The sequence below is a fragment of the Simochromis diagramma genome, unplaced genomic scaffold (assembly GCF_900408965.1).
Source record: "Simochromis diagramma unplaced genomic scaffold, fSimDia1.1 OVJJ01000205.1, whole genome shotgun sequence".
Taxonomy (NCBI): domain Eukaryota; kingdom Metazoa; phylum Chordata; class Actinopteri; order Cichliformes; family Cichlidae; genus Simochromis; species Simochromis diagramma.
In genome coordinates this window covers 4,951,552-4,976,835 of record NW_024386782.1, presented here as the reverse complement: position 1 = coordinate 4,976,835, position 25,284 = coordinate 4,951,552, and the positions used below count along the sequence as shown (strand labels likewise).

Sequence of the window (25,284 nt, the reverse complement as noted above, 5' to 3'; positions counted from 1 at the left end):
GATAGTGGTTGCTCAGTACTTGTGCAATAACTAAGTGAGAAATGATCAGAACACCAATGGCTGGCAAAATGATATTTTATAATCCCCACACATGCGCACACCCCTCCGTACACCAGTTCTAATCACGTTGCATCACCGCGTTGTGCAGAGCAGAAGAGCAGAGAGATTTCTGTGAACTATAGATGAAATGTATCTATTACAGGGGCCCAGCAAGCCAGGATTTAAGTGATATAGATACGACAAATGCTTCTATTTTATGTATATCTGATGACTGTCAGGGAACACTTGAGCACATCCAGTCGAAGCTGCAGTGTTGGCTGTCTGTGAGGAGTTTGCATTTGTCTCTCTGTCTCTAAATCCTGGATTGACGCATGCTATCTTAATCTCCTTACTCAGAGACAATCATGACCCAAAGAGAGAGAGAGACAGAGATAGAAAAGGATCCAAATACACATTGCGTCTTATGCTTATAACCCCCCCCCCCCCCCACACACACACACACACACATACACTCAATATGAGCAAATATCTTTTTTGTCTTTTTGTATTTCTTGATGAATGAGTAATCATTAACTGCAAAGTGATGAGACTGAGTGATGAGATGTTACTCTTTAAAGATTGACCAATATTGGATTTATGAGGATGATACAGACACAGATTTTTGGGGAAAAGAAATTTGATATTGATGTGTTGGTGGTAGAGGAGCTTCACAAACCGGTTAGCAGCTTAATATTAGGACACAACTGTGGTCCAGCTGTGATGCATGCTCTGCTACATGTGCTGCACACAGTGCTGATAGAGTTAAGAGTATTGCAAGCAGTGGAATCAGAACTGTTGTAATGCCACCTTTTCTAAATCACTCCAAGAGTATTTTTTCCGCAGTATGTTTTAATGTTTCCCACAGATTCAAGCAGCTACAATGTGTTTCTTGCAGGATGACTTCTAATTTCATGCCCAGGCATAGCAGAGCAGCGACCTGTTCTTCTTCATACATTTAAAAAAAAATTAATCAAATAATGTTTGTTAATTTCTTTAGTTGCAGTTACAAACTGTAATTAGACACTGCAGGGTGATGAAATCAGAAAAAAAAGAATACATGAATGAAATGAAATCCTGCCATTAAATGTATTTTTGAACACTGCTAATAAAGCAGGGAGTTTAGGGGTAATCCCAAAATCTGCCATACGAAACTGCAAGCCCATCTTAAACTGTTCAGTGATATTTCTTCTTTGTTGGCCTTTTTCTTTCTCTCAGCATGACATGTTGATGGCACTGACTACTACTATAAGTTCCCTATGTTTATTTGTTGTCCAGTGATTCAAGACTCTTTCAGCACTTTATACTAGAGCCTGAACAATTTGTTAGTGGGCTCATACTATTGGTCATATCGATCTATTTGTGTCATCATTAGTAATGACTGATAAATGAACTTGAAACACCCTTCAACAGTGAGTGTTGGCATTACATAGATTGTCCACCAGAGGGCGCTCTGCAACTTTGTTGTTCATGAAATGTGTTTGACTCTTCACAGCTACCAGCTGATCTTAGCAGAACCAAAGAATAACTACGCAAAAAATTAGAAGCATGACATATCCCATACTTACTGTACAGTCTGTTATTTCAGATTTTTTTATTATTATATTCTTTACTTTTGTGTGAATCCGCCTGCTCAATCTGCCTGTCACTTTGCTGCTGCAACACTTGAATTTCCTTCAGTGAGGGAAAATAAAGAATATGTCTATTCTATTCTATATTGGGTTTTCTCCACACATCAGATATCTTAAAAAATCCAATGTCAGTTGGAATCTAATTTATAAATTTTTTGTGTGTGAATCCTTTTTTTTTTTACCGTCTTTTAACAGATTCTCCAGGAAATTAAAAAAATATGCTCCTATTCTTCTGGTTTCTAGAAATTATGTCCTAACAGAATTTCTAGAAGTATGGTTAAGTTGTGGGCTTGCATTAAAAAAGCTGTTGCCACCACGTGTTGCCAGAAACTTTAGTGTGCCTTTAAAAGTTTCAGAAATTTAGATGACAGTGGTGAAGAGCTTTATCTAACAGATGTCCATCCATTTCCCTCCATTTATCCAATTCAGAGTCACAGGGGCTGGAGGCTATCCCAGCTCTCATAGGCAACAGGCGGGGCGCAGGTCGCCAGTCCGTCAGAGGGCTCAAATAAAGAGACAAACAACAATTCACTCTCACATCCACGTCTGCAGCCAGTTTAAAATTTCCTTTGAACAGTGGGAGACAGGCAGAGGATGCCCACCCCACCACTGCACCACCCTCTCATTCTAACAAATATGCTGTATCCTCTTGTGTGCTAAGGATGGGGACTGGTCTGCTACAGTATGTAAAACTCATTTCTCTTGTAACATGAAAAAACTCTCTCAAAACCCACTTAACCTAGATACAACTAATATAGCATTAGTATTCAAACTATGGATGACCCATTGGCCACATGGTCAGGACATTTCAGCTCCTGACAAGCTGCAATGTTGCTGGTTGTTATTCCTCTTTGCTCAGTATGGGCCCTTAAATATGTGATCATGTATTTTGTCTATATCTGTCTGAATTGGAGGAGCCATTAAGTTACTAATAATCTAATTTCTACAGTTTCTACATTTTTCACTGCAGCAACAGCAACCTTTTTTTTACCCTTTATTTGTACTGGCAATATCAGCAGCCATAATAATGATAAAGCCCACATTAACAAACTATATATGAATTAAAATACATTTACCGTGGTACTGATTTACTGCCTTTTTTGATTTATAATTTGAGATCTAAAGAGATGTGATGCAGCCTTAAACTCCACAGACGGAGATTCGTGCCAAAGTAAAGATAGCTGTGCCAGCCCGGCCGTATCTGCTCTATGGTAGCATCAGGGAGAGGGCATGGAGCCAGTCTCCTTCAGACAGATGATGCAAAGCAGCTGATTAGACAGGGCTTGGAGAAAACAGGATCAGAACACTCACTGCATGCAAATGAACTGGCTGTTAATGGCCAAGAGATACAGTAGCAAAGAAATCATCACAATATACAGAATAGGATGTCAAAGTAAAAAATGAACAGCAGAAGAAGATGGGTGTAAGAGAGCTGAGTTCCATTATTCCTCACCTACAGAAAAAAATATGAGGAAATATTTATTGGCAAAAATTGACAAATGTTTCACCACACCTGGGCTTGTTGCCAGCGCCTCATTGGTGGGCCGACAGGAAATTAGTCACAATTAGATCACTGACCTGCTCTGCAGATAACAATAAACTGTAATGAAGGGGAAGAGGCCTGTGTTTGGGTCCTTTTTGATGCATGGCTCTCTATTCAGCAGCAAGCTTTTAATAACCATCCCAGCATGTATGCACAGATCAAAAGTGTGATATGAGTAAAGATATTACATCTTTGATCTTGTTCATGAAAAAAAAAATCATTGACTCATACAAGATAAAAACGTCAAACTCACCAACAGACTCTACACTCATGCTTTCTGTGCCAAAACCAGCACATCTACTTTAAACAGCTGCAGTAGAAAGATATTTCCAAGTGCTGCAACAGTAAGGCCGCTATTGTCATGGAAAAATATGGTCCTTGAGATACCTTCTGCAGCAACAGTGTCTACATAGGCAGTTTAGAGCATGTCAGTCAGGTATTTATATGCCTCTCTGACAGATTTTGTCAAACTAACCGCACAGCACCCGTAGAGCCATGGCACTTTTATAGCTGAGGCCAAAATGAAGGCCAAATGTGAAGATGAGTGCAGGTCCCTCCATTGAGTAATGAGTAAAGGGTACTAGAAGTGGGATGGCAATATGTTTATCTGTGTGTGTCAGCAGTTGGGTGTGTGCAACATCGTTTGTGGTGGCAACTTTCACTCTACTTTCACTATGTTTTAATGTATTTTGGCAGGTGCTTTAGGCAGGCGACAAATCAAAATAAAAAACAGAACCATTGCCCTCTTTGGGGTATCTGATGGTGCTGTCTGTAGAAGCAATACCTTCTTCTAATCCATTTGTCTCTGTAGATGTAAGGATTGCTGCCAATACCTTGAGATGACTGTTATTGTGAATTCGTACTATATAAATCCTGAAATCCTGAACTGAAGTAAGATCAGCCTCATCCTGTCTGATCTGCAATACACGGCGTTCCAAATTATTATGCAAATGATATTTTTCTCTGTTTTTCCTAAATAGTCGATTCAAATGACAGTCGGCATAATTTTCGAGTCATCGACCAATAGGGTGTAATTCAAATGTTACTAAACAAAACTCCCAATGAAAACAGTATGTTTTTCAAAAATAAAAAACTTAAAATGCACTGTTCCAAATTATTACGCACACAGAGTTTCAAAAGATTTTATAGGTTGTAGAGAATTGAAAATGATCCTTTGTTGAATTTGCAGCATTAGTAGATCAATTTCACTGACACCAAAAGCTATTTCAATCAAAAACATCTTAACAGGTCAAGTTACATATTAACATAGGACCCCTTATTTGATAGCAGTTTTACAATTCTTGCATCCATGGAACTTGTAAGTTTTTGGAAAGTTTCTACTTGAATATCTTGCAGGATGTCAGAATAGCCTCCCAGAGCTGCTGTTTGGATGTGAACTGCCTCCCATCCTCAAATTTTTTTGCTTGAGGATGCTCCAAAGGTTCTCAACAGGATTGAAGAAAGTGATCAGTCAGAAACTCCACATACTTTGCAGAGGTCATTTTCACACCTTCAGGGACCCTAAAGGGGCCGACCAGCTCTCTCCCCGTGATTCCGGCTCAAAACATGACTCCACCACCTCCTTGCTGACGACGCAGCCTTGTTGGAACATGGTGGCCGTCCACCAACCATCCACCACTGCATCCATCTGGACCATCCAGGGTTGCACTGCACTCATCAGTGACCAAGACTGTTTGGAACTTAGTCTTCATGTAGTTCTGGGCCCACTGCAGCCATTTCTGCTTGTGAGCATTGGTTAGGGGTGGCCGAATAGAAGGTTTATGCACAACTTCAAGTCTCTGGAGGATCCTACACTTTGATGTTCGCAGGGCTCCAGAGGCACCAGCAGCTTCAAATATGTGTTTGCTGCTTAATCTGATGTATTTGTCTGGCAGAAACCTTCCTCATTGTGCCTTTATCTGCACGAACCCATGTGTGCTCTGACTCAGCCACAAATCTCTTACATTATGGTGATCACGCCTAAATTTTGGTGAAATATCTAAGCTTTTCATTAAGTGTCCAAGGTATTCAACTATTTCACGCTTTTCAGCAGCAGAAAGATCATTTTTTCCTTCCTATTTTGCTTGAAAATGGTGGTCTGCTTAACAATGTGTAACATCCTTCTTTAGTAGTTTTTCCTTTAATTGGGCTCACCTGGCAAACAAATGATCATAGGTGTCCGAGATTGATTTCAGTGATAAAAAGAGTCCTGAGACACAATTCCATCCATGAGTTTAATTGAAAAACAACTTATTTAATCTTTATGACACTTAAACACAATTTGCATAATAATTTGGAACGTGGAGTAGTCTCTTCCTGGATGATGTCATCCATAGCACACTAAGTGGTTTGTATAAAGCGACTTTAAGCCTCTCTCTTATTTGCAAGGCGTCACCATAGCAGGAAGCTCCCACATTTATGATTGGGCAGATTTTTACTTTCCTAAAGGGATCCGCAAGGGATTCAATCTCTTCCTGGGGATCTTCCCTCGTGTGAAAATGTGTAAGCCACTGCACTGCGGAGCTGTGGAACAGTTTATTGAGTAGGAATACAATAAATTGTATTAATGCCATCACAGTCATCAAATCTCAACCCAGTTAAAAACCCGTGCAAGAGTTTGGACTGACATGTCTGCACCACAAACATTAAAAAGGAAATAGCTTTAGGAAGAATTGGGTTTCTCCCTCCAGCAGAATTCCAGAGACTTGAAGAGCCAATGCCAAATCGCACTGAAGCTCTTGTGGCTGCATATAGGAGCAACAGCTTACTTCTTAATGTAAGCCCACACTATAGTGTAGCATGAAATAAAAACTGTCTGTGGTTCCTATGAATAGTTACACTTTGCTCAGTATCTCGTGAAACCTGAAAGATGGGCAAAGCCATCCTTTAACTAAAAGCAATGGCTCAGAGGCGGGTTAAAAGGTCCAACACATTGCTTTTTGTTTAGTTTTTAGTTTTTGTTTTTATTTGTGACTCATCTATATTTTGTTTTCTGTGTGATTTTACCGACACAGCAGCATCACAATTTTTCAAAAAACATGCTTGAAGCTTTACAAGTACCCAAATATTACAGAAAATGTGGTCTGAAGACTCATTGCTATCACCACTGATTTTTGCCCAGCTCAAGATGGTCTTTTGTGGTTCTGACTTAAATTCAAATTTGGATTCATGTCAACAGTAGAATTGTATCATTACTTTCTTAAAAGCTGGATTAAAGTAATATATCAAAGCCTGCTGTCTAAGTGAACTGTGAGTGAAAAGAATTACTGTGGCGCTGCCTGAGAATGTAAAAGTCCTGATGGTTTTTGCTGTATGCAGTTGTGGGCATGCTGAATCTCTTCTCAGTATTGTCCTTGGGGGCTTTTATGCAGAGTTTGCACTGATGCCTTTCTTCTGTGATTATTCAGCTGTGGACAGAGGAACAACCAATTCACCATCACACATGAGATACACAGGGTGGTTTTAAAACTCTGTTATCATTACCATACTGTCATTTATTCAGCCCTGCTGTCATAATTTTCATTTGCATTGTGTGGTATGTCAGTGAATGATGCTGGAGTCACAGTCCTATAATAAACTGCCAAGTGTTTGAGCTCTCTTCTCAAACTTAAGGCTCTTATTATAGTAGTTAACTGCCACAGGGATGAAGGCACCACAGATTTGTTCACCTTGGTCTTGTTCATTGAAGTGGAAACTCCTAGCCTTAGATGTCTTTTTTGTGACGAGTGAGATCACAGCAGTACCCGAGGAGTATCCAAGAATGCATGGGAGGGTACAGGAGGTAGTAGCAAATCTCCATACTCACACAACCAGAGATCAACCAAATTAAGTTTCCCCATATGAATATGAATGCTTTGAACAAATCACTATGGGATTAACTATATCCTTACCTTCCTAAATAACTATGTTTTACTTCTCTGGGTTTTGTCCTGTAAATTGCTTGTCTTCTGAAGTGGTATTAGAGCTGACAATGGGTACTCCATCACATAAATCCATTTAAGATGTGTCCTTTTCTGCTGTTTAGGGGGCTAGAATTTTACTAGTGTTAGTGCACTCATGTTTGTCCAATTAACATATTAATGTCTAGCCCAAACATTATATATTTACGCTAAAAGAAGCCAAAAGATACCCTAAAAACTGAGCTCTAAATGGTAGAATTCAAATCTTTTGCTGCTCTTTAAATATATTAAAAGGGTGATACTTCTTTCATCCTTTCAGCAGTTAAAATAACTATAAAAAAGTTATCTTCATCCAAAAAGAATCTTTAGTTCAACTAACTTCTGCTTCCTGTTTTTCATGCTGATGTTTTACACTGATGTTGGATTAGCGTCTGAACTTCGTGAAAAGATAAAAAGATTGATTTTTATGACATATTTAAAATACTATTTATAGATGAGTGTACAGGTGTAATAGTTTTCTGCTGTGTCATCTGAGGGTGGAAGTACAGTAATGAAGTGCTATCAGCACTTCAAAGCTGACATAAATATAATGAAAGTTTTATGACGGTTTAACTAGCTCCTTGATGGATCTCCCATTGAGTTTTATGTAATGCTCACTTAATGTCTTTAGTCTGTCTATAAGGATGTGATGAATTTGAAGGAGAGTTAAGGTGTCAGGTATGGGTTGTTGTGACTCTTATGTATATTTTTCTGAGGATTGTGGTATACAGAATGTAACAGCAGACGTATTTTCGTCAGTGGAAGTAATTTATGCTCACGTTGCATATGGTTGCCATGGAAATGTCTTTCTGTATGTTGAGTAATATGAAGCGGGAATTACTGTATGAGTATCTTCGGCCAATACACTCTACACAGTACAGTGAAAAATATATTCAAGAGGAGACACTGAAAGAAACTTAAGATAATAGATGGATTTTCTTTTCTAGTTTTTAACCCTGTGAGGAGGTATTTTGTGATTCAGCATTCATAGTAATATTTCCTTTTTCATTTTTATTCTTGAATAATGGTGGGTGGTATGGCCAAAGATCATAGAGCGGTCATTTAAAGTAAACTCTCCCCATGTGAGTCTTCCCACAATTAATATGCAGAGACCTACATGACTGGTTGTGCACATAGCTGTCTGGATTTTCCCTCTGATTATATTCTGAACTTACACATCATGATGCATGAGCCTTTTCATCTTTGTGTCACCACCTATCATGCTGCACCTTGAAGGAAATTTGGATTGCACATCACTGTATTTTAATTATTTAATGTAGTAATCTTTTTTTTTTTATTTCCTTTGACAAATCAAATCAAATCGAAAGATCATCTGTTATCTTAAATTGTCAGTTTTCCCACCGTATATCTTGTATTTGAACTCATCTCCTCAACTCAAGAGGAAAAGGTTCTTGTACTGTTTGATACAGTTTCCTACAGCAAAGAGTCAAGCGTGCCTCCCAGTGTACAGCTAGTATGTGTAGACATGAAGACTCTATACATTCTCCCAACCTACTTGGGATTTCATCCTTGATAGTTAATGTTTCATTACTCTTTGTGAAAGACTGAAAATATCTTCTTCTTTTACAGTTATATCCTCTGGTGGGCCAAAGGTCTGTGTGGTTTGAAATTTGGCATACTTGTCAGTTCAAGACTGGACTTTCAGGAGAGTGTCAAAGCCATTTTAGCCATTACCTACTCTCTTTTTCACCACTTGTGTTTCTGTTTTACCGACATGGAGCAGATAAAAGACAGGTGTAGCAAAGAAAAAGTTTGTCCAGCTCTTATTAACTTATGTTACTGTAAGTGCAATAAAAGCTTTCCAAATAGTGCTAAGTGCAAGATAACTAAATGAAAGAGAAAGGAAAAGAAGGAGGGAAATGTCATAAAGAAGTTTCCAACATTCAAAAAGGAAATGATCATTTGAGCTCCACCACATGCATCAAAGTACTTCACTACATGGTTGGATGAGCAGGCAATGACCTGGTCCCTCCTCACCTGACTTACAGTGAGAGAGGGCGATGCACCTCTTTGAATAGCATTTGGGAGACTGTAGTTACTGCTTTAGCTGTCAACCAGTCATGAACCAATCAAGAAACTTAAACACTCAGTTGATGTAAGGTAATGAAAAAAGGGAGGTTACGTTCATTACCAGATCTTTTTGAAAGGCAGTTTTTTGATATTTTATTTAACTAATTAAGTTGAAAAATACTTTTTTTTTTTTTAATTATGCACTTTATGAAGCTGTATCTGTATAAACAGATGTGCTTTCCTCCATTGTTTTGCAGCTGACAGCTGTGTAACTAGCCCTCATATATCTCCTATTCGGTCAATGTCAGTCAGTGGAGTTCTCAGTTCACACTTTCTGCACTCAAAGTTGAAAAGTTGATTCTGTACATCTGGACACAGTGTTTTAGTGAGAATTTTGCACATTTTGTCACGCAAGGCTTAAAATACCTGCTAAATATCTGATGTTGATGCAAGCTGCATGTATAACAGGATCCTTTTAAAAACTGGTTCAGAGTTTAGTTCGACCTCTGGGGAATCACAATCCTCCAGGGCAGCCAGCTGGCTCCTGGTGACTCGATGGTCCTGATTATTTAGGTTTGGGGATGGAGTCCATCTCCCCAATCAGATGCTCCTTTCCTAATGGACTCTCCTGGCGTGTGTTGAAAGAGCTGTGTAAACACTTTTCAGCAGAATAGGAGTCACCTTCAGGTAGCACATGAGAGAGCGTGCCTTTACTCCTTTTTTTTTTCACATCATCCTTGCCCTCTCCCTTCCTTTGCCCACCTTCTAAGCCACGTAATCACAGTAATGGTCTAAAAAGATTCTCCAACAGGGAGAGAGAGAAGGACAAAAGAGAAGAAAGAAGGGGATTTAATGAAATGATGAGGGGATCAGTTAAGGGTAAAGACTTTGAAAGAGTGGAATGAAAAATCAACTTGGAGTACCTATATAAGAGAAAAGTTTAGTGATAGAGAGAAAATACTGTACAGGGAAGAGTCTGGGTATTATTGGTCAACAAAGATGCAGTTTCTTTTAACTCAGCTGATTCAATTTAATATCAAAAGAGAAAGGACTGTAACAACTAATGAACTAATGATCATCTATTAATGTGAAGATTTATTTTCTGAATTGATCACATCTTTAAAATCACAATAACACAATGAAACAAAAGCCTTTTTTTTTAAACATTTAGTTAAATGTAATTTATCTCAAAGAAAAAGATCAGATCTTCACATTTCAGAGGCCGGGGCCAGATTATGCACAGGTTGGGAAATCTGAGAGAATAATCCAATAATTATGAGACACAATGAGAAAATGTCTCAGTTCAAGCAGGTACAGTTATCTACATGGCTTCAATGCAGCAACACAGTGAATAAAGTAAACCAGGCACAGTCTTCACCTGCAATAGAGTCTAGAATCACACACTGTAACTGTTATGCCAGACCACAGACATGTCCATTAAGATCTTCCCCACTTATGTAAAACTTTTAAATAAATATGTGAATCAGAACTGTAAAGTAAAAGGTTACTTAACTTGCGATATTAATTACAATCTCTTTCAAAATTATATATATATATATATGTATGTATTATTGATTTTTGCTTCCTTTCTCTTGGAGAGCTCAACTCATTCTCGTAAAGTCATCAGCAGTAGTTCAGTGTTGCTTAATAATTCAGCGGGGGCGTTTTGTACTATTGGCTGGGTGACACTGGCTCACAGGAGAGCTGGGTGCTGTGCGACCAGATGTCTTTGCCAGGCATGGGTAAACAAAAATCCTTGCCTGGGCATAATTGTGCCCCAGGGAGATTTACTTCCTCCTTCTCTCTGATTTTCAATTTTCTGTTTTGACATTGTCTCTACTGCATCCACCAGCTTTTCATAACTGTAATGTGTAATTACCAGCAATCTAGCACGTTGATACGTTATGTCCTTGTGATTCTTTGATCAATACTTTTGTTGTTTCTCGGGTATTAGTCGTGTGTGTGCCCCCCCCCCTCCAATGAGCAAATATGTGCACATTTGTGCCACCACTGAATGTGCTTTTGTTTTCTCTCTGAAGATATTTTTCTTTTACTTTGTTTTCTTCTTGTAGCACTGTAGCGCTCTCAGTCGCTTCCCTCACGCCTCATGCTTTCCTTCCTCGTTGCAGTCCCTGCTATTCTCTTTCAATTTCATTTTAAAGCTAAGCCATTTTGGAGTTGAAGATAGGTCAGAAGTAAAAATTGGCCTATGGTAATGACATGGTGCATAATCCATCATCATAAGTGTTTCAGTAGTGTCAGTGTGCACTCATTTAGAATAACATGGAGAGGGGGAGCAGGTGGTAGAGTAAAGGTGTGCCAGAAAAAAAAGGTTCTTTGGGTTTGCACAGTGAGCAGCCTATATTCTCAATTACTTAAAAAAAAAAGTCTTAATCATATGAACAGCCATAGTGGATTGTAGAAGTCTTCATGTTAAATGTTTAAAATATGATGACATTTTGTTAGATTTTCGAGGAGGCAGGTATTGCAGCTGACTGCAATGTTTGCTGGAGAATGTAATTGTTCCCTTTACTGTGATCAAGTGGAAACACTGTGGGGAGCATTGCTCAGGGTGGGCAGCGGGCAAGCAAAAGCAACTCTCCATTCCACTTCAGAAGACAAGGAGTTGCAATTCCAGTTTTTTGCAGAAAAAACACTTTAGCTAGGAGTGGGGTGTGGATTGCCATAATTGATCTTATTTATTACTTCACCATTTAGCTGTGTATGATTTTCAATGTGTTAACAAGTCAAAGAGCATCTAAATGAAGCAGAGCAAACATTTGCAAACTAATTTTAATGTTTTATATCATTGGTAGGGACCTAATACAAAAATCACTTTGTGCACCAACAATTTCAGATTAGATTTGAGAATATTGACTTTGACCCACCAAGGGCGCATGATCTAAATGCATCAGGCGGAGCAGACTGTCTTCAACAACAGACCTGATTTGCGACTCTGGGATGCGAGTGCGTATCATGAGTGCCAGATTGACGCGATGGGCTTTGCCACCTCCTGGCTATGACACTGAGAGCGTTAATTACCATGTCTTTGAGAGGACAATCTAATCTTAGGGACACATGGTGCATAAACCTGGAGTGTCCCTGGGGGAGTTTGCTGCTACATTTTTGCAGAATTACATGCAAAGTTTCTTGAAAGCTAATTGATAAGTTGTTTAATTATTGCAATTATTGATCACATGATCAGTTTCTCTTTTGCATCTGTGTTTCCTGGGAATCAGCTGTTAGTCGTTAGTAATAAATCCATATTTGCATTGATAGGACTGACCCAAGAGCAACTGGGACACAAGACAAGTAAGGTAGAATAAGAGAATGTTTTTCTGTTGCTGAAATTCTGTAAAAATAATATATAACATATTATGTCGTTTATGTTATGTTGTTTACCCGTGTAACTGATAGAGTCCATGCAGTTGAGAAGGCAAAAGTATAGGAAGGGACAGCTTATTGTGAGGCAATATTTTATTTAGTTTTCTTTTGTTTGGTTAAATTCCATAAGGGTTTTCCTGTTAGTTTCATTATGACATTAGTTTTTTCTCTTGCTAAAACTCTGCTGTTTAACGATTCCTTTTTGGCTCTCGTTTGCTGAACAACTGCAGCTCTCGTTTTTTTTGGGACACCCTACATGACTTGAATAGATTCGACTTTGACTAGGACAGAGAAACTTTAAAAAATAAAGTGCGACATGTAAATTATGCTGTTTGTTCGTCAGAAAGAGTATGGCTAACTAATGACGCTGCTGAGTTGCATTACTGGATAGAATTTTAAAATATGAATGTTTTCTTTTCCACTGCTGCAACATGTTTGCTCATATCTGATTGGTGGGCTTTCCTCTCTATTGTTCTAAGGTCTTTATTTTGAATCCAGTGTTTTTGGAGTTTGAACCATGCTTGGACTGTAACTCTGCTGCTGCTGCTGCTGCTGCATTGATTTAAATACATTTTAAATGTCTCATATGTCCTCCACTATGTAACCACCCTTGAAATGACTGCAGCGGAAAATATGTAATTTCTTGTCCTCCTTCTGCAGCATTCCTCTCTTGTCTTATTTACAGTGAATTAATCAAACTAATTGCTCTTCCTTTGTATCTCTTGCAGGGAGAGCATAAGGACACAGATGTCGTTGAGGAAAGAAACGCCCAGGTGCAGCTGGAGAAAGCAAAGGTACTTTTGCTCTGTTGCATCATGTATCACCTGATCTGACCCACTGTGGCTCTTACAGACTCATTTTTGAGAGAGGCTGCTCTCAAGGACATGATTACATCACAGACATGAAACACACACATCTGGACATTGGATTAGCGAAGCAATATTCTTCTACTGAAATGAGTCATCACAGTCTTCATCCTTGTCATTCCTTTATGTGCTCACTGCCAGGAGAAGGATGATGACCAAGGATATTGATTATTGCTTCAAATAAATTACAATACTTTCATCTTTAGCCATATGCTTTCTAGCAAGATAGCAAAATAACCAATTTAACTGACACAAACTATATTGTAATGCAACAACATTTAAATTGTAAAGAAATTTGATATGTGATTAATTACTTTGCCGTCAGAACAACAGTGGAACAACATTTTTCTGCAGTGTGTATATATTAAACACAATAGATAGTCAAGATGAGGTAAAACGATTGAACCTGCTGGTATTATACTATGAATGTAATATCATATGGTTATCATTTTTAAGTCTGGCTTACATACATACAAAATGTGCGATATAGGTTTTCCTTTTGGGGCATAATCACAATTAAGGTCATTAGAGATGTGATTTTTTAAAGCCCCAGTTGATAGCAGACTTCCTCTCTTTTGCCCTTTAAGCAGACCCTGCTGATGTGTTGTATATTAAATTAAATCCTCCCCCACAGATTTAATGTGCTCCCACTGTTGCTTTGTAATTAAGGCGGCAAAGACACCCGACCTGTCACCTACTGACCCTCCAACCTCTCCCACAGTCTCTAATCTTTCCAAAGTGGAGTAATTAGCAGCTTGAATGACAAGCCACTGACATTTGATTCTGATAGGATTACAACACCAACCTTCGGTCAGGAGGAAGCATACAGTAGTTACAGTGCAACAAAGAAGAAACAGCAACAGGTCATTTTTCCTAAGCATAAATTAAACATATCCCTTTGGTGGAAGAAAAATCAAACAAAACATTATCGTGTCCTATGACAGTCAGACAACAGGAATTTAATCATCAGTAGCTTCATCTTATACAGCTGAAATGCAGAATCTTCCAGAATTTGTGTCTAAGCTATATTTCTAAAATATAGCACTTCACATTAAACTTATACTTGTTTTCCTAACATCTGTCAAAATGTTAATTTATATGTGCATCAGGCCACATATTTGTGTATGTACACAAAATGCTGGCAACACAGCCAATTGTACTTGACACAGTTATGCAGTTTAGCCACACCCCTTAATTAAAAAAAATGTAGAAAAGGGAGAAAAAAATTGATAAATGTTATGATCTAATGATGTTAAAACACTGGAATGAAGTCAACATTCTGAAATTCTCTAATAGTTAGTTATTCCTTACTGAACTGAGGAATCACAATTATCTGCAACTTCACATACAGTAAAATAGGATTGAATATTAATACAAGGATAAAAGATCAGTGACTTGTTTGGTCGTACGTTACAGCTTGTGGTATTATCACAGTAACTCTCTTTTCTTGACTAATGGTTGTATTTTTAACTTTAACCTACTATTTTTTTACTTACCTATTATTACTGACCTAATTCATTAAATGTCATATTTATAAAAGCTTAGCTTTTAGCTTTTGTAAAATGGAATACACAAGGTTACTCTCTTACCCTGATGTAGATTGTATTGTATATAATATGATTTATTAGTAATCATAACTCCTGCCTTGTATTCCCAGTACAAGCCTGTGGCATTTGCTGTACGATGCAACTTCTCTTACACGCCAGCAGACGATGACAACGTCCCTGTACCAGGCCAGGCTGTCACTTTTGAGGCCAGGGACTTCCTACATATCAAAGAGGTTTGAAACAAACACAAATACACATATCATGCAAAATTACAAACAGTACAAATGGGGGTTGTTAGAAGGACCTAACTGACAGGGCAGAACCAGGCGGATTTTAAAATGAGAAGCAAAATGACAACAAACTGATGGAATGTAACCCAAGAGACGGAAAAGAAATCCAAAGAGGAGAAGCAACACAACATCTCAAATTGTCCAGATAGTGGCGTACTTTTGGTGCATTCTTCTTCCTTTCGCACATTTTGAAATGTGCTGTGATTTAGCTGATAAAGCTTGACACCTGTTAATTAAGATTTGGGTTAATCTTTAGATACAGATAACATAAAATGCAAAGCTACAGTTGCTAAATTGGACCATTAACATCATCAGATAAAAATAATGTCACATGAGAACATCAATCTTTAAATGTCCGCTCTTCTTTTTTTCTTCTGAATGAGCAGAAGTTTAACAATGACTGGTGGATCGGACGGCCGGTGAAGGAGGATGGTGTGGTGGGCTTTGTCCCCAGTCCAGTCAATCTGGAAACCATTCTTATCCGAAGAGAAGTCCAAGCGAGGAAAGCTGCCAAGGCATTAGCCAAGTATGTACATCGTGATGCTCTTTCATTTCCTTCATGAGGGTTTTTATGCAGGAATTTCAATGCAAAAGTTGTGTTTTAAATTGACCACAAATAAATAAAATTGCTGGAGCAGAGAGACTTTGAGGAAACAGTGTTGGTTCGAATGTGTATACACTGATACTTTTGGCACAAAGACGAAAAAAAACAAACAGGAAAGGTTGTGATATCAGCCTGTCTGCGGGTGGTGGCTCGGTAGCGGACCTTTTTTAAAAAACAAAAAGACAATTCTAAAGTCTTTTTACTGGTGTGGAATAATAAGTTCTCAATTTAAAAAAATTATCAACCAGACTGGTAAACAAGTTTGCTGTAGTGATATGCAAATAACATTTTGACTTAAAACTTGTATCATACACTTTCCCAGCTTACTTTTTAGTAATTTAGTGTGTTCATGTATGAATGACATTAGTTATTTTATGTATTTTATGTTGTTTAACTTAAGTTTGTTTCATGTCATCATGTGTGGTAGTAAATTATAACGGAGATGACTATATTTTCCTTTTGTTACTTCAAAAGGTTGCGCCCCCACCCCCCTCACCAGAAGGCAAAAGCTCATTGATTGACACAGTTAGACTGTAACACATCTAAAGAATCTTAAAAATGTTGCTTTGGTGGAAACTGCGCTGAACCACTTTGAGGAATTTGCCCTCTAAGCTTCATATATTTGTGTCTTATGCTATAAATAGACACACAGTCTCTAAGCACCAAAATCCTTCATTGCATAGAAACATGGTGGTCTATTTTTATCATTACTAAAGCACTGAAATTCAGAGTGTGGTAAAATCAGCGATTTGGTTGTTGCAGACTTAAACTAAATCAGAGATTTCCTCTCATTTTAGCAAAGCTGCATCTCAGGTAGCTCAAGATATGAACTCGAAGAAATATACTCCTCCATCACAAGGTCAGTATGTGCATACAAGGGAGTAACAATAAATATGTTTGCTTTTTTATTCATAATAACTGTGGAACGTGTGCGATTTTGTCATTCTGCACAAGCAGCCAATCAGCAGGTGAAAAAGAAGCCGGTAAGTGACGAAAGTGTTTACACTCTGTTTACATCTGTTTCAGCCCATCGATCCTCATTATAAAGAACACTGCTTTCTAGAAGCACAACAACTGATTTTATCTTATTCATATTTTCACTGCATACAGTGAATTCTTGAATGCAGAAGCTTTGGTTTTGTCTTGTGTACCATTTTACAAATGTTGCTCTAACTTTCAGACTAAAGCAAGGATATGTGTGTTGTCCATTGGACTGACAGTGTCAGTAAAACTGGCTGTCATGATTCAGCTGTGTACAGGCAGGAAGAGGACCCAAAATGCAGAACTCCCAACACGTGGGAATAACTCAAAATTCAGCTTTATTGCTGACACACGGAAATAATACAGGACTAAACTAAGCTGGAAAATATAAACTTCATCAAGAGGCACACAAGGAAACACACAGCATGAGGGACAACACGACACTGACGCAGAGAAACACAGGGCTTAAATACACTGGGGAATAATGAGGGGAATGAGACACAGGAGGAGAGCACAGCTGGGAGAAATGAGACATGACGAGACCAAAGGGAAGCAAAACTAGAAACACTGACATGAGACACAGACCTTCAAAGTAAAACTGAACTCTAGACACGTAAACTTAACAGAGACTGGGGAGGCAGAACATCGAGACCTGAAATGTAGGACAGAAGGGCACAGAGTTAACGCCAGGAAACCAAACAACAAAAACTAAGAATTAGAACTCAGGAAGTACTACAGAACCAGGGAGCTAGAAATACTAGGACAGAAACCAAAACACAAACAGTCATAATCCATAATAAAATCAAAAGTAAAAGTACAAAACTCAAAACACTAGGTCACCGATCCAGGAACGTCACACTGGCCAACTGAACTTTTGACTTGCATTTAGATCACCTTGGTATATTACGGGCTAAAAAAATAGTTCATGAATTTCTAAGTTGCTATCTGTTGCTATGACCAGCTAAAAAGTAAGAACAAAATCTAATGCTCAAAGTGGTATTAATAACATGTTAATAAGTTATTCTTCTTTATATGTTTAAGCATTTGAGTACAGCCAAAATTGAGCTTGTGATCATCATGCATCATCAAACTTTGAGTTTGTTCATAAAAATAAGATAATTTTAGCCTTTAGATGATGGGTATAGTGGTTCCTCATGTAGCTCTTGTTTCATAAGCAAAAATCTAACTTTGGGGGATTTTTGTTAATTTTTTTTTTTTGCTACAGGGGGAGCAGGTGGCTATGTATGATGTAGTGCCTACAATGCGCCCTGTGGTTCTAATGGGACCATCACTGAAGGGCTTAGAGGTGAGCTTAATTTGACTTTTGAAGAAATATAAAACTCTAGTATTATTTGTTGAATTTGGAGTAACTTTATTTGTTTCCCTCTTGTAGGTAACAGATATGATGCAAAAAGCACTATTTGACTTTTTAAAACATCGATTTGAAGGCAGGTAAGTTCTGATTTAATTCTTCACATAATCTATCACATAATTTATTTGAAAAAAAACAACAACCCCAAAATAAAATAAAACAACAAAAATCATAACTGTGTAATCATGATTGTTATTTTGTCTCTGCTCCAGAATTACTATTACGCGGGTAACAGCAGATATCTCACTGGCAAAACGATCCATCCTCAACAACCCTGGCAAAAAGGCCTTAATGGATCGCTCCAACACCCGCTCCAATTTAGGTATGCCGTCTGTCATCTCCAGAACAGCTTCCCTGGTTGACATTCACAGCATAAAGACAACTGAAGCAGTAGTAGCAATAAGAAAATAAATCAATTACAAAAACAGATGGAGAAAATCAAGACAGCCACTCTAAATGCATCATATATGAAAACACAATGTCCCAATTTAGCATCTCTTCCTCTGACATGTCAGTGTTACGGCTTCCCTGCACGCAAGTTCAACCCCTCCACCACCCCAGCATCCACCTTCAGGCTCCAGGGCATGTTAACTTATCACTCTAATGTGAAACACATAGTGATAAAGAAGCATCCCTATGAGCTCAGAGCATGGACATCAACCTCTAACTGTCTGCTGCTGTAATGAATCAATCATTTCAAACGACAGTGGTCTGACTACACTTCTTTAATTGTTTAAGCGTTCTGGGACTCACTTTTTTGGTCTCTGGTGGCAAAAAACTTTTGGAAACCTAATTAGGATAAAATAGGAAACCAATACTGTCTGACCCAGGTTTGATATGATGCTTGCTTTATCCCATTAACACAGTGTGGCTCATGCTCACAGAGTTTGCTTTTATATATGGTCCAAAGATTATTCCAAATTCATAATGTGAGAGAATAATTTATCCATTGCCATGAAGACAAAGAGTTTGAAATGAATAGTTAAATATGACAGAGACTCAGATGAAAACACTGACATCAGATCTGCATAAAGCAGTCTGTTGTCTGTCAGTTATGGTTATATATTGACTGGAAACTTACTGTGGATTTGATGTCTTTGTCCCAGTGACACTGTGCACTAGGATAGTGCAAATCTTGCCTTTTCCTAGAAGAGTAAATATTTGGTATCAGACAGAAGCGTGATAAAAATTTGTTTGGTTTTCTCTACTCTTGTCTTTCCCATTGCTGTCTCATCCCAGATGCTGCCGGTATGTATGACTGAAAGCACTGGTAGTCCTTGTGTTTTTGAATGCTCCACTTTCCTTCTCCTATCATTACCTCATCACATCTGTCTCAGCTGCCACTTTTTTAACACTCTGTATGTATACAGCCATTGACTTGTGGACTTCACTGTCATTAAAATTGAAATCGACTGTTATTAAGTTTCTCAGTTTGCTGGGTTGAGAGATATGCATGTGCTTCACTGTTATTTGTGAACACTATAACTCATTAAGGACAGAAGCAGCCACATTTTCTGTATGCCCTGCTTCACGCTCCCTCTCGTGGCCAGTCTTTAAATACACTCCCATGAGCGTAACAAGTCTTACTCACCGCGTGGATTAGCTCACCAAGAAAATGAAAACAAATAACCTTTAAAAGAAGTTTTATTAAGCATGGCATGTTTTTCATTAACACAGTTTTTAATCTGCTGATGTGTTTTGTGAAGTGAGTGTGCGTACCTTTTGTTTTCTATATTAGAAATGGTATAGCAGAGAAAAGATGACAATAATTACAAATAAGCACATATCCTAGAGTGTCTGTGGTTTTGCACGTGACAGTGAGATGTGCTTAAAACTAATATTGACATTTATTTTTTGTACATTATCAAGCCTGAACGACTCCCCATAAAATATATAAAAGTACTGTCTTGATACAGTCTTGATAAGTCACTGGTATGTCTTGATACACATCCGCAGCCTAAAAACAAGTTATATTTAAGATGCGTTATTGTTGTACATGTTAAAATGTTTAATCATGTACAGAGTAACTTTCCTGGATTTTAGATGTTAAAGTCTTGCTTTTGCTTTCTGGTGTTGCAGCTCAGATCCAAGGGGAGGTGGAGCGTATCTTTGAGCTCGCCCGCAGTCTGCAGTTGGTCATTTTAGACGCAGACACCGTCAACCACCCTATGCAGGTGTCCAAGACCTCCCTGGCTCCAATTCTTGTCTATGTAAAGATCTCCTCACCAAAAGTAAGCTTCACCGGAAAAGACTGTGGAATCCGATGAGACATGATTTTTCTAAACGTGAACTTTGGACTATTTCAGTTCTTTTAATGTTTTGAACTAATAATAAAGAGAAACTTTAAAATGCAAGTCCCTTTTTTCACTTCCTCTTTTATTCTCCTCCTTCTCTTGATTCCTGACAAACAGGTGTTGACAAGACTGATCAAGACCAGGGGGAAGTCTCAGACCAAACATCTCAATGTTCAGCTTGTGGCAGCAGACAAGCTTGCTCAATGTCCACCAGTGAGTGCCATCTAGTGGCAGATGAGAAAAGTTGGCAGAATTGTGACTACTTTAGTGTATGAATATATACTACATGTGTTATTTCCAGTGGGACTGCTGAGGGCCCAACAACAACATATCTGACGATTTTGGTGTGCCGTTGAAACATCATTTAGACCTTATTTGTGATTCTCAAAAATAACCACAGATTTGCCCTTGTCTCCTGACTGTTACACACTTTTCAATTGAATTTTTCCATTTCCTATAGGAAATGTTTGATGTCATCTTAGATGAAAACCAGCTATCGGATGCCTGTGAGCACATTGCTGATTACCTGGAGTCCTATTGGAGAGCCACTCATCCGCCAGAGATGGAGCCTGCCAACGCAGTGGTGGCCCAGCTGGCTGAGAATACACTGCCTGCCAGTCCTACAGTAATACCGGTACTTAAAACACAAACAAGTACAGAGAAAAGCTACAAAGAAAAAACAGATGTAAAGTCTAATCTCATCCCATTCATCTCATGTATTAGAAAGACAGCTGAGTGTGGAAAATAAATGTTTGAACTGTGAATAATCTCATCAGAATTCATCTAACACTTTCATTTCATTTCCTCTCATCGTACTTCACTGGAAAGTTGAAGAAATGAGATAGGCTTACCTCTGGTGAGTGAGATATTTTCAGACTCTATTGTCACTCCCGTGTAGCAGTGGAGATGAGTAGTTAGTACCATGTTTATCATGACTATAGTGTAATCTATGTAGAAACAACTTGATAGTGCTGTGAAACTTCCTGGGAAAATGACAGAAAACAGAAATAACACAGACTATATAAAGATAGACTAATACTGTAGTAGATACAAACAAAAAGCAATAGTTGGATTGATAGGCTGACCTACTTTTATTTAATTAAGTTAATTATCCCAAGCTAAGGCTATCAATTAAAACACATGTACTTTTCTTCTCTTCTTTGATGAATCTCTTAACTTAACATTTGGTGAAGTTGCATTTCTTTTTTACCATTGTCCTAATTGATTAAAATAAATATTTGTGGTGCAAACAGTTTAATATGTAAATGATTTAAAAAAGGAGTGTTGACTATGGAAATCAGGCTCATGCTTGTGCACATCTATACAGTTTCAACGATTGAGCTTTAAATAAAACAGCACCATTTCTACCTTTGTGCATATACTAAGTTTTAGTTTTTACAGTAAATGTGGAAACTTTGTCTTTATTCACCAAACTGAAAATAGTTTTTTGAGGACAAAATACTGACAAAGAAAATAAAAGTCAAACATCAAAATAAATGTCTCACAGATCTTTGCAATACTTATTAAACAGTCGTGACCTGTAACGTAATGGAGGATTTAAGCTCTCCACCCTCCACTACATGCAAAAATAAGATATCTGTCAATTACAGCGACAGTTTTGACCAGATCATTAGACATAAGAAGATAAATATTATTCTAAGATAAAATAATGGTTTCCATCATGAATGACCATTTTAAACCAGTGATCCAGTTATACTAATGTAATCACAATTATCTTTTAATTCATGAGAATATTTCGTCTAAAAGTCATATTTTTAACTTTTTTGCCCCAATTACCATTTCAAGTTCTATAATTTATAATACAAAAAGAACTTTCATAAAGATCTGTCCATAAGCTTTTCCTTGTAAGATGTATAATCTGTGATATAATGGTTATATTTAGTCAGAAAACACTATGTTTTTTCTTTCTTTTTTTCCTAGGATGAGCAGAAAAGCAAGAAGCCAGGTGCCCCTAAGAGGAAAGGCTCACGGGAGAACCATCTAGACCATGAGCCCCCTTCAGTCCCGGCTCAGGAGCAGACCGCTGAGGAGGGCCAGAGAGAAGAGGAAGAGCGGCTCCTGAGGACTGAGCCAAAAAGACCCCAGCACACCCACCACCATCACCATCACCACCACCACCGGCGGACGGAGCACCACAGCCACGTCCAGCACAGCCAGACTTCAGGTGGCATGGAAATACAGTCGAGCAGGGATTACGCCTCAAGGCCTCCTCGAAGGTACATGCCCGAGGAGAGGGGTGGCGAGGTGGACGATGTCCTAAAGGAGGACGAGGAGGAGATTTACTGTAACTTCCGGGTTCATAACCACCATCATCACAACAGTAACCACCAACACCATCACCACCACCACCACCAACATCATCGTGGAAACATCCAGCCATATGTTGGGGAGGACTATGAACAGGAGCACAATGAGCGCAACCGGCAGCACAGACATCACCAGCATATTCCACCACGGACACACCACACAACGGATCACTATACTGCACACAACCATCACAGCTACCACCACTACCCAGGCAGAGACCGGGAGAGAGACAGGGACAGAGACAGGGAAAGAGAAAGAGATAGAGACAGAGATAGAGACAGGGATAGGGATAGAGAAAGACATAAGGACAGGGAAAGGGACAGGGATAGGGATCGAGGTAGAGATAGAGATAGAGACAGAGATGCTCGACAGTGGCACAGAGATTCCTATATACACTAGTGACTGTTGTTTCTACTCCAGGTTGATGCATGGAATTATGCTTCTCACCTTATAATGCACTAATGGGCAGGGCAGGTTATGTCTTCTTTGTAGTCAATGTTTCTCCTCATATTTCATTTTTTAAAGATTTACCCTGTCCCACATGCACACATCTGGTTCTTTCTTAATTTAGCTCTTGTAAGATAAAATTTTTTGTATGTTTTATCCTAAGTCTTACGGCTCCATACGTGTTTTGGCACAAACAGTGGTCAAGGTTAAACTGCATCAGAACACTCATGACTCGCTCTAGTCTAGTGTTCACGATAATAATTTCATATATAATTTCAGTATCCACTAAGGTTACTTTTTTAATTTGTCATGATCACAGCAGCCAATGAATTTGTCTGACCATCAGTCCAATATCGAAAGATGCTCAGTTTACAGTAATTCAGAATAGCAGCAACAACAAAAAACATGTATTATGTTTTGATTCAGTATACAGTAGCTGTGACATCAGACTAAAATGTTTTACTGTGACTTTGTTTTGATATTGTGAAACATTATTTTGTGTCAACTTGGTTCTTGAACCAAACAAAACAATCAGTTTGGAAATGTCACTTTAAGCTATGGGGAACTGCAATTTGAATCTTTAACATTTTATTGACTAAAGAGTAAATTTACTAATGTATAAAGTGGCAGGTTAATCAATTAAACGAAATCATTAGTTGCAGCCCATTAATGTTTATCTCCCTTATCAGACAATTAACTAACTCATTAAATGCACAAAATGTGAAAGAAAAGTTACAACAATGAATGTTGTATTTTAGGATATTTTCTTCTACATATCTGCACAGTGAGATTTTTTTGTCTGATCAAATGTTCATACAACTGTGGCGAACAACTGACTTGTGCATTTCGGTGTCACATCTTCATTTAAATTGGTGTGTCCAAAGACAAGTTATTTTAAACACTGTTATGAAAAGTCAAACTATTTTTCTACATGATTTGAGAGTGAAGTCACTACTTTACTTCCTACTTTTTACACTGGTGTACAAGCATATTTACTGACTTGTGTTTGCTGTGTCTGGAAGCATGAATAATCTTTTGGTGACACTGACCTGTGCTATATGCTGGATACTCTATGCATCTTCTTGTGATAAAATATATTGCTTGAATACAATCTCTATGCATTTGTACATACTTCATAATTGCCTTGTTAAGTAAATGTAAGGAGAACCAGAGAGCCTCTTGCACTGTTTGGTAAGACTTTGGTAGAACCACAGACTTTAACAAGATGGGATTGACTCTGTTCCTTTTAAGACTTTTTTTTTGGCTATCTTTGTTTGTTTGTTGGTTGGTTTTGTACAGCATTCAGAAGTTAATTTCGACAAATATGCATTCTATTATTGAAAATCATTAAACTGTAAAATGTGTTAAATCACACCACACTCAATAATTACTGTCCACTGAATCTATCAGCGAAAGTTTTTTTCAAGATGAACTCAAGATCATCCAGCAGTATTGCAAGAGAGAAACAAGGTAACTTGCCCGAACACTTAAGGTCACGGGAACCAAGATGGACAAACATTTAAGCAAGCTCATACAGTGGGGCAAAAAAGTATTTAGTCAGCCACCGATTGTGCAAGTTCCCCCACTTAAAATGATGACAGAGGTCAGTAATTTGCACCAGAGGTACACTTCAACTGTGAGAGACAGAATGTGAAAAAAAAATCCATGAATTCACATGGTAGGATTTGTAAAGAATTTATTCGTAAATTAGGGTGGAAAATAAGTATTTGGTCACCTCAAACAAGGAAAATCTCTGGCTCTCACAGACCTGTAACGTCTTCTGTAAGAAGCTTTTCTGTCCCCCACTCGTTACCTGTATGAATGGCACCTGTTTGAACTCATCATCTGTATAAAAGACACCTGTCCACAGCCGCAAACAGTCAGACTCCAAACTCCGCCATGGCCAAGACCAAAGAGCTTTCGAAGGACACCAGGAAAAGTATTGTAGACCTGCACCAGACTGGGAAGAGTGAATCTACAATAGGCAAGCAG

The 25,284-nt window shown here is 38.3% G+C and overlaps 1 protein-coding gene across 3 annotated transcripts in view; it reads left to right on the top strand.

Moving 5' to 3' along the window:
* The window catches only part of LOC120725180 (voltage-dependent L-type calcium channel subunit beta-3-like), a 38,502-nt gene extending 13,682 nt beyond the window's left edge, over positions 1-24,820 (top strand). For 2 of the 3 annotated variants that reach the window (XM_040017926.1, XM_040017942.1), the window contains exons 2-14: positions 13,292-13,357; positions 15,087-15,209; positions 15,653-15,792; positions 16,668-16,729; positions 16,828-16,853; positions 18,077-18,157; positions 18,245-18,303; positions 18,436-18,545; positions 19,463-19,471; positions 20,303-20,454; positions 20,635-20,730; positions 20,978-21,151; positions 22,459-24,820. In XM_040017926.1, coding sequence (XP_039873860.1) covers positions 13,292-13,357; positions 15,087-15,209; positions 15,653-15,792; positions 16,668-16,729; positions 16,828-16,853; positions 18,077-18,157; positions 18,245-18,303; positions 18,436-18,545; positions 19,463-19,471; positions 20,303-20,454; positions 20,635-20,730; positions 20,978-21,151; positions 22,459-23,244 — 1,884 coding nt within the window. In that variant the 3' untranslated portion in view covers positions 23,245-24,820. The remainder of the gene's footprint in view (positions 1-13,291; positions 13,358-15,086; positions 15,210-15,652; positions 15,793-16,667; positions 16,730-16,827; positions 16,854-18,076; positions 18,158-18,244; positions 18,304-18,435; positions 18,546-19,462; positions 19,472-20,302; positions 20,455-20,634; positions 20,731-20,977; positions 21,152-22,458) is intronic. The other variant, XM_040017936.1, reaches the window with a different exon arrangement.
* The last annotated feature ends 464 nt before the right edge of the window (positions 24,821-25,284 follow it).